At 33.7% G+C, this 13,236-nt stretch overlaps 1 protein-coding gene across 3 annotated transcripts in view; it reads right to left on the minus strand.

Annotated features, from left to right (window-relative positions):
- Nucleotides 1–3,236: 3,236 nt before the first annotated feature.
- Nucleotides 3,237–13,236, minus strand: part of CFAP210 (cilia and flagella associated protein 210) — a 41,582-nt gene continuing 31,582 nt past the window's right edge. Inside the window, exons 6-9 of one of the 3 annotated variants that reach the window (XM_079135488.1) lie at nt 12,452–12,591; nt 10,170–10,362; nt 9,138–9,302; nt 3,237–4,529 (exon numbers count right to left, since the gene is read on the minus strand). In XM_079135488.1, coding sequence (XP_078991614.1) covers nt 4,185–4,529; nt 9,138–9,302; nt 10,170–10,362; nt 12,452–12,591 — 843 coding nt within the window. In that variant the 3' untranslated portion in view covers nt 3,237–4,184. The remainder of the gene's footprint in view (nt 4,530–9,137; nt 9,303–10,169; nt 10,363–12,451; nt 12,592–13,236) is intronic. The other 2 variants (XM_079135487.1, XM_079135486.1) reach the window with 2 other exon arrangements.

A 13,236-nucleotide genomic window follows, 5' to 3' on the forward strand; every position in this document is an offset into this window, starting at 1 on the left:
CAAGATCCACACTTGCATTTGAGTAGCATAGGCTCAAGTGGTCCTTTCCTTTGTTACAATTTAGCAGTTCTATTTTTAGTTTTTATTTTGGACATTGTGTTTTCCAAAAATTCAACTATTTAATTTTTTCATCAAATTTATTTTAATTATGAGTTTACAATTCACTTCTAACTACCTTTGACTTAAAGATATTTTCATTTGTTTTTATTGTTCAATTGGTGATAGCTGAGAAAAAATTTCCTGTATGTAGAATTTTCACAATTATTGAGTGAATTCTTTTTATGGATAAGCTATCTGCCGCAGATATTGAGACTACAGAGAGATTAATGTTAATGAAATTAATAGTTGAGAAGCCACTGGGTTGCTTTACATTACTCTATGGTTGGTGAGTTCATAGAACTATATAGTATAAGTTACTAAATTGAAGCCCTCAGAAGTTGCAAAGAATTTATCTGATAAATCTCTGCACAAGTTGTGATACTGATGCATGTTGACTTTGCTTGAATGGCCTTTGATTCTTGTGCCCAGTGGAATGTGTGAAACTAAAAGAATTTTTTTTTTTTTTTTTTTTTTTTTTTTTTTAATGTTACGTTACAGACAGGCACACATTGGGCTTCTGCTGTTTGGGGTGATGGTATTAACTGTCAGTTCTAATTTATTTTCTAGTTAGTATTTAGAGCAAGTTAATAGGTTTTTTAGTAGTTTGTTGTACTTTACTCCAGGTGGTAATAGTTCTCATCATACTGAACTTTTTATAGTAAATTTCTATAAAAAGTTTGTTGGGTTTGCCTTCACCAGAAGGTACTTTAAATATATACACCATATAACTGAGTGGTATAAAAAAACAAAATGGGTATTTTTCTTTTTTTCTATTTCTTTTTTTTTTCTTTTGGTTATTTTTACTGTAATTACTCCATTTAGAATTCATCATACATTTACAATTATAAATAACTTCTCCAGTTTGTAGGTTGATATGCTTTTATTGTGAAAGATGTGATTTGTTACAAATACTTGTTTAAAAAATAACTAAGCCTCATGAAGTGCAGCGTAGATTAGCACATCTACCCATGGTGGACTTCCTGGCTGCCTTTAAGTGATACAAACTCTCTGGCCTGATGTGTAACAAAGAAGTAAATTTTAAAGGAAAAGAAAAAAAACACCTTAAAAAAAATTCATGAGCAAGTTTGGAGAAGGGAGTTGTTGAGGGTTTTTGTTGTTTTTCACTGTGGGAGGGTGGGATAGGGTTGATTTGTGTCCCTTGCCTCTGCCACTTTTAAAAGCAAATTCCATGTTACCAAAAGCACATACTGTATATTTTCTTCCCCTTTTTGTGTGTTTATAGTATTTTGAAAGATTAATAAATGAATTGGCTATTTCTATGTGGGGATGTTCAAAGTTGTGGCTGCTTTTGTGGAAGGGAATACAATGAAAATAATGCACTTCTTTTCCTAGCTCAGAAGTCACTGTGATGTATATTTTTTTAATGAAATTTAGAAATAAAACTGTTGTCTTCTCAATTGTAAAATTAGTTTCAAAATGCTGCTTCTCTTATCATTATTAGTCTAGTAACTGTTGGACTGTTTTCTGCAAATTGCATTTTACAAAATTTAAACTTCAAAACTGTATTAACTTTTATATAGTTAAACATTGTATTAAATAAACTATACTGTAATAAACAGTTTCTTGTTGAATTTTTGTTATTGTTAGTAGTTAATCTTCATGAAAAATTAAATAATGAAAATCAACTAAAATACACTTCAGTTTGAGAAAACTTAAGCAAGTTTTATCAGTACTGAGCAGTGAATCAAAATGCATTCTGTAAAAAAATAAATTATTAAAGAAAAACTAAAAAAAATAATAATGATAATTTAGCCAGCAATGAGTTTCTCGGTTTGGTATAAAGTTCTAGTTAGTGTTAATGTTTAATCATAATGCTTCAGTTTGCTGTCTTCACATGAGATATATCCATGTAACAGAATACTACGTCAGTTGGAAAAGGTCTTTATGCATTCCTATGCTGTGATCTTTAGAATCAATTTTATAAAGAATAAGCAACAAAACAATGGAAAGGCAACCTAAGGAATGAGAAAACATTTGCTATCACGATAAGAGATCAATATCCAGAATATATATAAAGAACTATAATTCATTAAAACTAACCAATGGAAGTGAACAGAGGAGGTAAATAGATATTTCTATAATATGATACACAAATGGCCAGCAAGAAATGGAAAGAGGCTAGGTGTGGTGGTGCACACCTATAATCCCAGCCACTCAGGTGGCTGAGGCAGGAGGATCTCAAGTTGGAGTCAGTGGCAGCAACTTTAGTGAGACCCTGTTTCAAAAGGGCAGTGGATGGGGCTCAGTGGTTAAGCGCCCGTAGCTTCAGTCCCTGGTAACAAAAGTAAACAGAAAGATATGGGAGTGTAGCTCAGTTTTTGAGCTCATGCTTAGCATATACAAGACCCTGGGTCAGTCTTCAGCAGCAGCAACAACAAAAAATGCTCAACATCACTAATCATTAGGGAAATAAAAAACAAAACCACAGAATACCTTAGTCACAGGAGGGTTATTATAAAAAACTGTATAACATGTACCCTTGGTGCAGTGGGGGATGTAAAATGGTGCTGCTGCTTTAGGAAACAGGAAAGTTTGGGCTGGGTTGTGTCTCAGTGGTAGAGTACTTAACCAGCACATGTGAGACACTGGGTTCAATCCTCAGCACCACATAAAAATAAAGGTATTGTGTTGATCTACAACTAAAAATATAAAACAAGAAAACAAGTTCCAAAAAATTATAAGTGAAATCATGTGGTTCAACAATTCCACTTCTGGGTATGTATCCAAAAGAATGGAAAGCATTTCAAAGAGTTATTTGCACACTTAGTGTTCAAAATAGCATTATTCATAATAGCCAAGAGATGAAAGCAATCAAAGTGTCCATTTATGAAGGACTGAATCAACCATGTATATACTTACACATTGTTGGTATATGTGTACAAATATATTGTGTATGTTTACATGCACATACCATGGGTATTCAGTTTTGTGGGGTTTTGCTTTTTGGGTTTTTGTTTTTGTTTTTTAGTTGTAGGTGGACACAATACCTTTATTTTAGTTTTATGTGGTACTGAGGCTCAAACACAGGGTCTCAGGCATGCTAGGTGAACACTACCACTGAGCCACAACCCCAGTCCTGGGTATTCAATTTTTAAAAAGAAGCTGTCACATAAAAGACATTCACTGATTACACCTATATGAGGTAACTAGAGTGGCCAAACATAAAAGAATGGTGGCTTTCAGAAGTTGAAGGAAGAGGGAAATGGGAAGTAGTCACTTAGATACAGTTTCAGTTGTACAAGATTACAAGGTTCTAGAGACTGTACAATGTGAATATACTTTACTGTAGAAAGTATACTTAGAAATGGTTAAGATGGTAACATTGTGGCATTTTCTTTAAACCACAAAGTTTTTTTTCTAAAAGCAGGGGAATGTAACTCAAAATCCCACTGAACTTGCATATCAAGTTGGTGGCAAAATGGTGTAGAATTATTTAAGTGACTTCAAAATGCGGTATTTTGAACGTGTCTAGTGAAATACACTCAATAGACTACTACATTCAATAATCAGTAATAACTTTGACAGTGTTATTTGATACTAACACTTAAGAACAAAGCAAATAAGCATATAAATTTCTACCGAAAAGGAATATATCCTGTGGAATGTTATATGGCCATAAAAAGGAATGAAGTAGTAAAATATGGCACAACATGGCCGAACCCTGAAAATAAACCAGATACCCAAACCCACAGCAAGTTTCCATTTAGATGAAATATGCAGAGTAGACAAATGGCACAGAAACAAAGCAGATAAGTGATGGCCAGAGGCTGTGGGGAGGGAGAGTGGGCAATAACTGCTTAATGGGCACAGAGTTTCCATTTGGAGCCATGAACAGTCAGGCTGCACAATATTGTGAACGTACTTAATGCCTTTGAAAGCACATTTAAAGTAAGTTTTATGTTGTATATTTAAAAGAATTGAAATCAGTTAACTTCAGGGTTATATATACGCAAAAGAAATGTGCCAGGTTCAATCCCCAGTACAAAAAAAAAAAAAAAAAAATTGTGAAGAATCAGATCAGGTGTAATTGTACTGAGATGAACAGCTTTATTAAATAATTTTTTCTACCATGTAAAACCTAATCTTCCCTTAGACTTCTGAAAATTATTATATTTTGATCCCTGAGAGTTATAAAAAGGGAGCTGGACTCCAGTAATATCATTTGCCTGATAGCTTGGTCTTAATCCACCTCTTTCCATAAAAGCTGGTCCATGGCCACCTCCAGGTCCTTCCTGTGCAGCTTTTACAAGAGGATAAATATATTTATTTGTTGATTCCGATTCTTGTTTAATTACTTCTCTGGCATAATTCTGAAATTCTTTCTCCTTTGCAGCTGCAAGAGTTTCAGTAAGTCTGCAATATTCTAATTCGTCTTGTTTTGCTGCTTTTGCATTAAACTTATTTTTGGCCTATTTGGGAAAGAAAGAAAATTTAATATTGGTTAAAAACATTAAATTTCTAAATACATGTAGCATTTGAAGGTGTAGATATAATTTTCTAAACTCGACATTTTACAAATTCTGATTTGACAATATGCTATTCTTACAGAAACTCCCAGCCTTCTCAGAATAGCATGTTCAAAGTCTGCCTCTATAAAACTTAACTATAGGGGCTGGGGTTATGGATCAGTGGTAGTGCACTTGCCTAGCATGTGTGAGACACTGAGTTTGATCCTCAGCACCACATAAAAATAAAGGTATTTAAAAAATTTTTTTTCTTAACTTGTCAGGCATGGTGGCCCACACCTGTAATCCCAGCAGTTCAAGGCCAGCTTCAGCAATGGCAAAGCACAAAGAAACTCAGGAAGACATGTCTCTAAATTAAAAAAAAAAAAAATAGGGCTGGGATGTGGCTCAGTGGTCAAGTAACCCTGAGTTCAATCGTTCAATCCCAGGTATCAAAAAAAAAAACAAAAAAAAAAAACAACCTTAACTGTCTCATGTGATACATCTTCAAACAAAATACAGTAAAATTGTTAAAAGCATGAAATTTTAGATTAAAAAGTAACTGTAAAAGGGGGAGGAAGGAAATAGAAATTATATCAAGAAATCAAATTAGTTATCTCATAACTTTTCCACTTATAAAAGTCCAGGCCCAGATGATTTCACTGGTTAATTCTATCAAGCATTTAAGAACTAGCACCAATCCTATAAAAACAAAAAACATAGAAGGAACAAACATTTCCCAATATATTGAATGAAGTCGGTATTGCTCTACGAAAGCTAGAGAGGGTAAGAGAACTACAGAACATGGTCTTCATGAACAAAGATGCAAAAATTCTTAAAACATTAGTAACTGAATCTAGTGATGTATTTAAAACTATATATATTTTATATATATATTTATATATATTATATATATTTATATATATTTGAAATATATATATATTTTGAAAACCCACAATGACCAAGTAGGGTTACTCCAAAGAATACAAAGGTTTTCAATATTTAAAATGAAATAAGCCAGCATGGTACACACCTGTACTCCCAGGCTTGGAAGTCTGAGGCAAGAGGATCACTTTAGCCCAGGAGTTTGAGGTTAGTCTGGGCAAGAGTGAAACTCTATCTCAAAACAGGAAAAGAAATATACCATAGAATAACAGAAAACACATATGATCACCTCAATATAAATAGAAAAAGCACTTGACAAAATTCAACACTTGTGCTAAAAACTAAGCAAATTAGAAAAAGAGGGAACCTACTCAAACTGATAAAGGGTGTTTATTTAAAAACTAGAGGAGGGCTGGGGCTGTAGCTCAGTGGCAGAGCACTTGCACAGCATGTGTGAGGCAACTGGGTTTGATCCTTAACCACCACGTAAAAAATAAAGGCATTCTGTCCATCTACAATTACAAAAAAAAAAAAAAATTTTAACTATAGGAAACATCATGCCTCAAACATATTACACCTAAGACCAGGAGCAAGACAAGAATATTAGTTTTGGCTCTTTTATTCAATATGGTGCTGGTTCTAGAAAGTACAGTAAAGCAAGCAAAAGAAATAACAGATACACATTTGGAGAGGAAAAATTAAAACTTTATTCACAGACATGATGACACGTAAAAAGCTGTAAAGAATTACAACTGAATTTGGGAGGACTACAGGTAGAAGTTAATATACAAAAATCTGTATATATATTTTAAACAAATAGTACAAATATGAAAAAAAATTTCACAAGGCCTTTTTTTTTTTTTTTTCAGTGCTGGGGATTGAACCCAGGACCTTAACTGAGCTATATCCCCAGCCCAGACATTTTTAAAAATAAGTATAAAATATATAAAAGACCTACACACCCCAAACTACAAACACTGAAAAGGAATATTAAAGAGACATTAAATAAGTGCATAATATTCATGAACTTGAAGACTTGATATTATTATCATCCCCAAAATATTTTCCATAATTTTCCCCAAATTACTCTATTTATGGCAATCTCCAAAAATCCTGCAGACTTCTTTTTGTAAAACCCAACAAGCTGATTCTAAAATGTACAATTCCATGAACTTAAGATAGTCAAAACAATTTTTAAAATAACAAAAAACTTACACTGCTAATTTCAAAGACTTTCTATAAAGTTACAACAATCAAGATAATATGGTATGATTAGAAGAAAAGACAAAGGGCTGGAATATTACTCAGAGGTAGACTACACTTAGCATGAATGAGGCCCTGGGTTCAATGGTCCAATTCCCAATCACACACACACACACACACACACACACACACACACACACACACACACACACACACACACATCTAAGTATACAGATTAATGTAATGGAATCAAGAGTCCAGAAATAGATCCACTCTTAGATGGTAAACTGATTTTCGACAAAAGTTCCAGAGTGATTAATTGGAGAAACTAGTCTATTATCAAACTATTCTGGAATAACTGAATATCTGTATGGAAAAAAATGAGTTTTGATCCTTTACATCATTTTTACCAAAATTAATTTAAAATAAATCATACATAAAAACATCAGAGCAAAAATACTTCTAGGAGAAAACAGGACAAAGTCTTTATGACCTAGTTACAGTTTTCTCTGCAGTGACACAAGAAGCATAAATCACAAAAACTAATAAACTGGGCTTTGTCAAAATCAAAAATATTTGTTCATCAGAAGATAGCATTAAGAAAATGAAAAAGCAAGTCACAGATCAGGAGAAAATGTTTGCAAACATATATCTGACAAAAAACCTCTATCCAGAATATTTAAATAACTTAAAGTTCAACAGTAGTCTAGAAACAAACCCTCACATATATAAACTAATGATTTCAATGAGCAGACCAAGACTATTCTATGAGGAAGTCTTCAACGATGATGTTGAGAAGTTTGGATATCTTCCTGCCAAAGAATGAAGCTAAACACATATAAAAACCATATATAAAAAATTATCTCGAAATAGATCAAAGATCTAAACTTAAGAGTTATAAACTATGAAACTTGTAGAACAAAACATAGGAAAAGCTTCAAGACATTAGATTCAGGAATATTGTCTCGGGTGTGACATAAAAAGCATAAAATGAAACAACAAAAGAAAAGCAGACAAAATGGATGTTGGGAGAAATCCTAGTTCTTGACTTGCAGTTTCTCTTGATAGTTATCAGGCACATTTGCCTAAGAATCTCTCTCTTGTAGCTTCCAGTCTTTATTCTAGTGGGCTAACACAAGTGTATTTTTAAAGTTACATTTAACCATTGTTTCTTTTAAATGCCCAAGAATGGCTATGTTTGGGTTTTAACTGTTTTGCTAGATGTTTAAGATCAAGCTGGTCAAATTGACTTGTTCCTGTCTGTTAAAGAGTCAGCTGAGCTCCCATAGGGTCACTCGTGGGGAACTTGAGAGCAGCTTCTTAGCTCCTTTAGTGCCATTTGCTAGGTAGGGTCTCCTTGATGAGATGGCTTCCCTTGGAAGCATCATGGATGTAAAATGTAGTATAAACATATAATAGAATATTATTCAGCTTTGAAAAGGAATGAAACTGATATTACATGCCACATGGAAGACCCTACATGGATGAACCTTGAAGACATTAAGCTAAATAAGTCAGACACAAAAGGATGAATATTGTATGATTCCACTTATATGAGGGACCTAGAACAATCAAATTCATAGAGCCCAGTGATAATTAAGGCTAGAGCAAAGGAGGAATGGGCAGTTATTATTTAATAGGTACAGAGTTTTAATAAGGGATGATTAAAAAGTTCTAGAGATAGATAGTGACGATGGTCAAAGTGAATGTACTTACTACCCCTAAATTACACCCTTAAAAATGATAAAATGGTAAGTTTTATGTATATCTGAAAACGAAAAAGAATTTAAACTCAACAATAAGGAAATACCCCAATTAAATAATTGACAACAGGTTTGAGTATACATCACACAAAAGAAGTCACATGAATGGCTAACAAGGACATGAAAAGATGTTCACTCTTGAGTCATTAGAGAAATGTGAAGTAAAACCATAAGATAGCACTCCATTAGGGCTAAAGTCAACATTACAGGATGACAACAGTAAGTTTGCAGATGAACTTGTGCTTCTCTATACATTGCTAATAAGAAAGGAAAATGGTACTGCCACTTTGGAAAACAGATTTTGGTCACAAATGATTTGATGCCAGATCCTCTACCCATCCTTTAAAATCTCTATATCCCCCCTCTCCTTTAAACTGAAACCCATGAGATCCCAATCAACAGAGTCTCTGGAAGAGTCACCAAGAAGGGAAAAAAGCATTATAACCTGTCACATGCATTGTATTTTCTTTAATATTTACTAAAGTACAATAGACACTAAAGAAGGAGGAAGATTTGTGTAGAAGAAAAATTCCTGTGGGAATCTCAGTGCAGATAAAAACAGAAACAAAGTTCACATTTTTTTATACATCTTATTGTGTCATAACCATAATGATGATTTATTCTTACCCAACAAAGGAAACTGCTTGAGGTAGAAAGCCAGTGTAAATTCTGTATTACATATTTATTGCTAAAATACATGTAAACATTTAGGAATAATTACCATTTGTTGAATGTGAGCATCTTGAACTTCTCTGCGTTCTTTATCAACTTTGCACTTTTTCTCCTTTTCATGCTCACGGAAAATCTGATCTGCTTTCATGACAGCCAGCAAGTGTTCTTTAGATTCTATTTTCCTTTGTCTTTCTTCTTCCTCTTTATTTTTCATCTAGATGTTTAAAGGTAAAGGGGGGGAAAAAAAAGTTTTAGCAAGGAGTCCTGTCTGAAAAGGGAATAGAATTACAAAGTTCCAAGCAGAAAGTCAGCCAGGAGCAACACAGAAGCAGAAAGATGGATGTGCTTGGACTGACTTGCATGTGGCCATTTTGTTTTTCCCATTTCTTGAGTATCAGGGATGAAAACATAAGTTAAGTGAAACCAACTAATCTCTGTTGGTTTAAAAGAAAAAGAAAACACAAGCTGGGTATGTTGGAGAAGGGGCACTGAGGTGGGAGGATAACTTAAGCCCAGGAATTCAGAGATCCCACCTCAAAAAAGAGAAAAGAGAAGGGGTGGAGAAGGGGAAGAGAAAGAGGAGGAGGAGAGGAATGAAAGGAAACATAGGAACAAAAAAAAAATCTTCAGGTAGGAAAATATTTATAGGTGAAAAATTACTACAACATTTATAAACTATCCAGTTGAACATTATAGCAGTCATAGCCGTCATAAATAAATAAATTTCTTTAAAAGGTTTAGAAATATGTAAACGTAACTGGGTAATTTTTACTTGGTTTGCCTTAAAAGCATTTAAAATGTTTTTATATTCTTATATGTTAAATAAATAACAATATTTACATATTAAGGTGGTTCTGCAATAGGTTATTACTTTGTATCAGGTTATAACTATCTATAAATGTCTTATTTATAATATGTCATTGTTAGAAAGCAAACGCTGATTTCAAGAATATAAGAAGATAATTTATACAGTTTTTCACACCTCTGCTAGATTCAGATCAGAGAAGCAAAGGGGGTGGAAACCACACAGTGGAAAAGTCTAAATTTATCTCTTTTTATTAGTCCTAATTGAATTGTTTACCACAATGGCTCTATGTTCAGCAATTGCTTTTAATTCTGCTTGGCTTTTTTCATTTTTTTCTTTTTCTCTTTTCTCCCATTCAGCATCAGCTTCTGCAATATCTCTAGCAATAATCAAATCTTCATTGTCAAGTTTCTCTTTAATTAGTTCACTCAGGAAGTTATTTATTCTTTCTCTCCGTTCCTCCATGAGCCTATAACAAAATAACCATACTTGTTAAATCTTCATGAAGATTTGTAATGGAGCTGATGTAATTTAATAATGCAGTCTGAAATATTAGTCTACAAAATTTAAGAGGAGACCCATTGCTCCATTTACACATTGATCATTTCAAGTGGAAATTAATTTTTATAAATATAAAGTAACATTCTAAAAATCCAAAGATGGTAATGTGTGTATGCATGTGTACATGTAGAAGAAAAAAAAGGTGTTACCACATTGGAAAATATGTTTAAATACTTGATTAGACTTCCCTGCTTACTCTAACATTGAAGGCTATAAAGGACATTTTAAAAAATAAGACCTAGGAAATAATTAATAAAGCTTATCAAAATCTGAATGAATTATCCTCTCTCTGTAATGTCTCAAATTTATTCATAGCACTTCATTGACTTGATCTACTTATATGTCTCTCTCCCTTTACGTAACTATGAGATTCTTGAGGTCAAGGACTGGAAGAATTCTCTCCTTAGTCCAGGGCCATGTATGTACCTGGTAAATCATAAAAAGTAGACACATTTTGTTAAAGGAACAGGAGGGGAAAAACTGGGCAAAAATCAGTTGTGACAAATTTACTAAGTTGAGAGAATTTGTAAAGCAATGTTTGAGAAATAATGAAAAGGACACAGCATGTGTCCCAAAGAAAGTAGTAAGTGGAGAAAGACACTTATGCAAATAACTACAGAGGCAAAGGGTGATACATGCCATGAGAATGCTGGAAAGCAACACAGGAGAGAAAAGGTAACCTTTGTGAAAGGGTAATGTTTCAGCAAGAATTTCAAAATAACATTTTAAGCACTTTTATTCTGTACCACACACTATTCTATGTATCAGCTACATTGACTCATCACAGGCCCAAAAAGAATAGGGCCGACTATGGACTGAAAACTCTAAAACTGTGAGCCAGCTGGGCTCACAGGTGGCATGCCTGTAATCCCAGAGATATGGCACTGAGGCAGGAGGATCACAAGTTCGAGGCCACCCTCACCAACTTAGTAAGACTCTGTCTCAAAATGAAAAATAAAAGGGCTGGGGACAGCTCAGTGGTAAAACACCCCTGGGTTCAATCCCTAGTACAAAGAAGAAGAAAAAATTGTGAGTCAAAATAAAATTTCCTTTTTTGAAGTTAATTGTCTTAGGTATTCATAATAGTGATGGAAAGCTGACTAACAGAGATAACTCAGAGGGTGTCATTTTACTCTGTCTTTTTCTTTTTGTCTTTAGAGGATGTTGTTTTAAATAAGTGGTCAGTGAAAGCCTCAATGAAGTGATGTTTGAGTTTTGAAGATTTGAAAGAGTTAATGGAGCAAATGTATTGTTCTCTATAGATGAGCATTCCCCAGACAGTGTATAAGAGAAGTCCTATAAAGGTTAAGAAGAGAGAATAGGAGATGAGATCTAACAGATGAAGGTGAGACCACACAGGAATTAGGTACAACCTTATGAGCTGCTGTAAAGATTAAGAGAGATGTGAAGCCACCACAGGATTTTTGCAGTTCTGGAGATAATGCAGGATCTCAAACATGCTAGGTAAGAGCTCCACCACTGAGCTACACCCCAGTTCCAATCCCTCTATTGACCTGATACTGATGACTGCTACCTTCTTGCTGAAATTCTTCTCTCTTGATGTTCTTCCAATCTTTGGAAACTATCCTGTCTTCATTACCTCCTTTCTCCATTTGACCTTTAAACACATTTCCCTAGGGACTATCCCACCTTCATTTCTTAGTCACCCTAGGTGAGTTCACCCGTATATCCATAGTTCCAACTACCATTTATATATTTATGGTTCACAAGGCCTCCTCCAGCTCATATCTCTTTCTTTCTCCACTTCCCCGCCCCTCTCTCAGCAGACCAGTATTTTCAACTATCAGAATAATTCCAAGAGTACCTCAATTCAAATGTCCCAAACTGAACTACTGATATAATCATGTCACTAAATGCCCTAATCATCTATAAAATGAGCCTTCTATTTCTAAAGACTACTTTCACATCATAACTTCAGATTTAAGACAATTTCAGACAGCACTTTATTAATTATACAAATTATTTAAGAATTCTACCTATGTGTTTCAGCTTCTTTTTCTTTCCTGATTTGTGCAAGACGCTTTTTTGCTTTGATAAATTTTCTACTTTTTTCCTCTTCATCCTCCTGATGCTGCTGTTCTACAGCTTTGATGATATTTTTATCATGCAGATGCTCCTTGGGGAAATAAGTATTTATTATTTTATGACAAAGAAAAACATCTTTCAATATCTCAATATGTAACAAGAACCTGTCAAATGATCATAACTTCTGATCCAGTAAATTCTCTCCTGGAAATTTATCCTCCCAAAATTATCAGAAATGTGAACAAAGGTTTATGTACCATGAACTTCATTTCAAAGTTATTTAGAATGGCAATAAATTGGAAATAACCTCCAAATATTCAGTAACAGAAAAATAGTTAAATAAATCACAATCTCAATGTCATGAGAAGATAGATACAAGTAATTAGTAAGTGGACAAAAAAGCAAAATATATATTTTAATTTTACAAATTTAAATATATATAAGTTTATTATGTAACTATGACTGGAGGAATTATGAAATATGAATATTAGTTTTCCCTGGGATATGCGATGATGAATTTTTAAAAAATATTTTTTAGTTGTCAATGGATCTTTTATTTACTTATTTATATGTGTGCTGAGGATCGAACCCAGGGCCTCACTCATGCCAGGCAATTGCTTTACTACTGAGCCACAACTCCAGCCCTGATGAATGGTTTTTACATCTTCTTAATGCCTTTGTATATTTCTTTGCAAATATCTCGTTTCTTTTAAAATATATGCTTACAGAATGACTA

Source organism: Sciurus vulgaris, assembly GCF_902686455.1.
Source record: "Sciurus vulgaris genome assembly, chromosome: 3".
Classification (NCBI taxonomy): domain Eukaryota; kingdom Metazoa; phylum Chordata; class Mammalia; order Rodentia; family Sciuridae; genus Sciurus; species Sciurus vulgaris.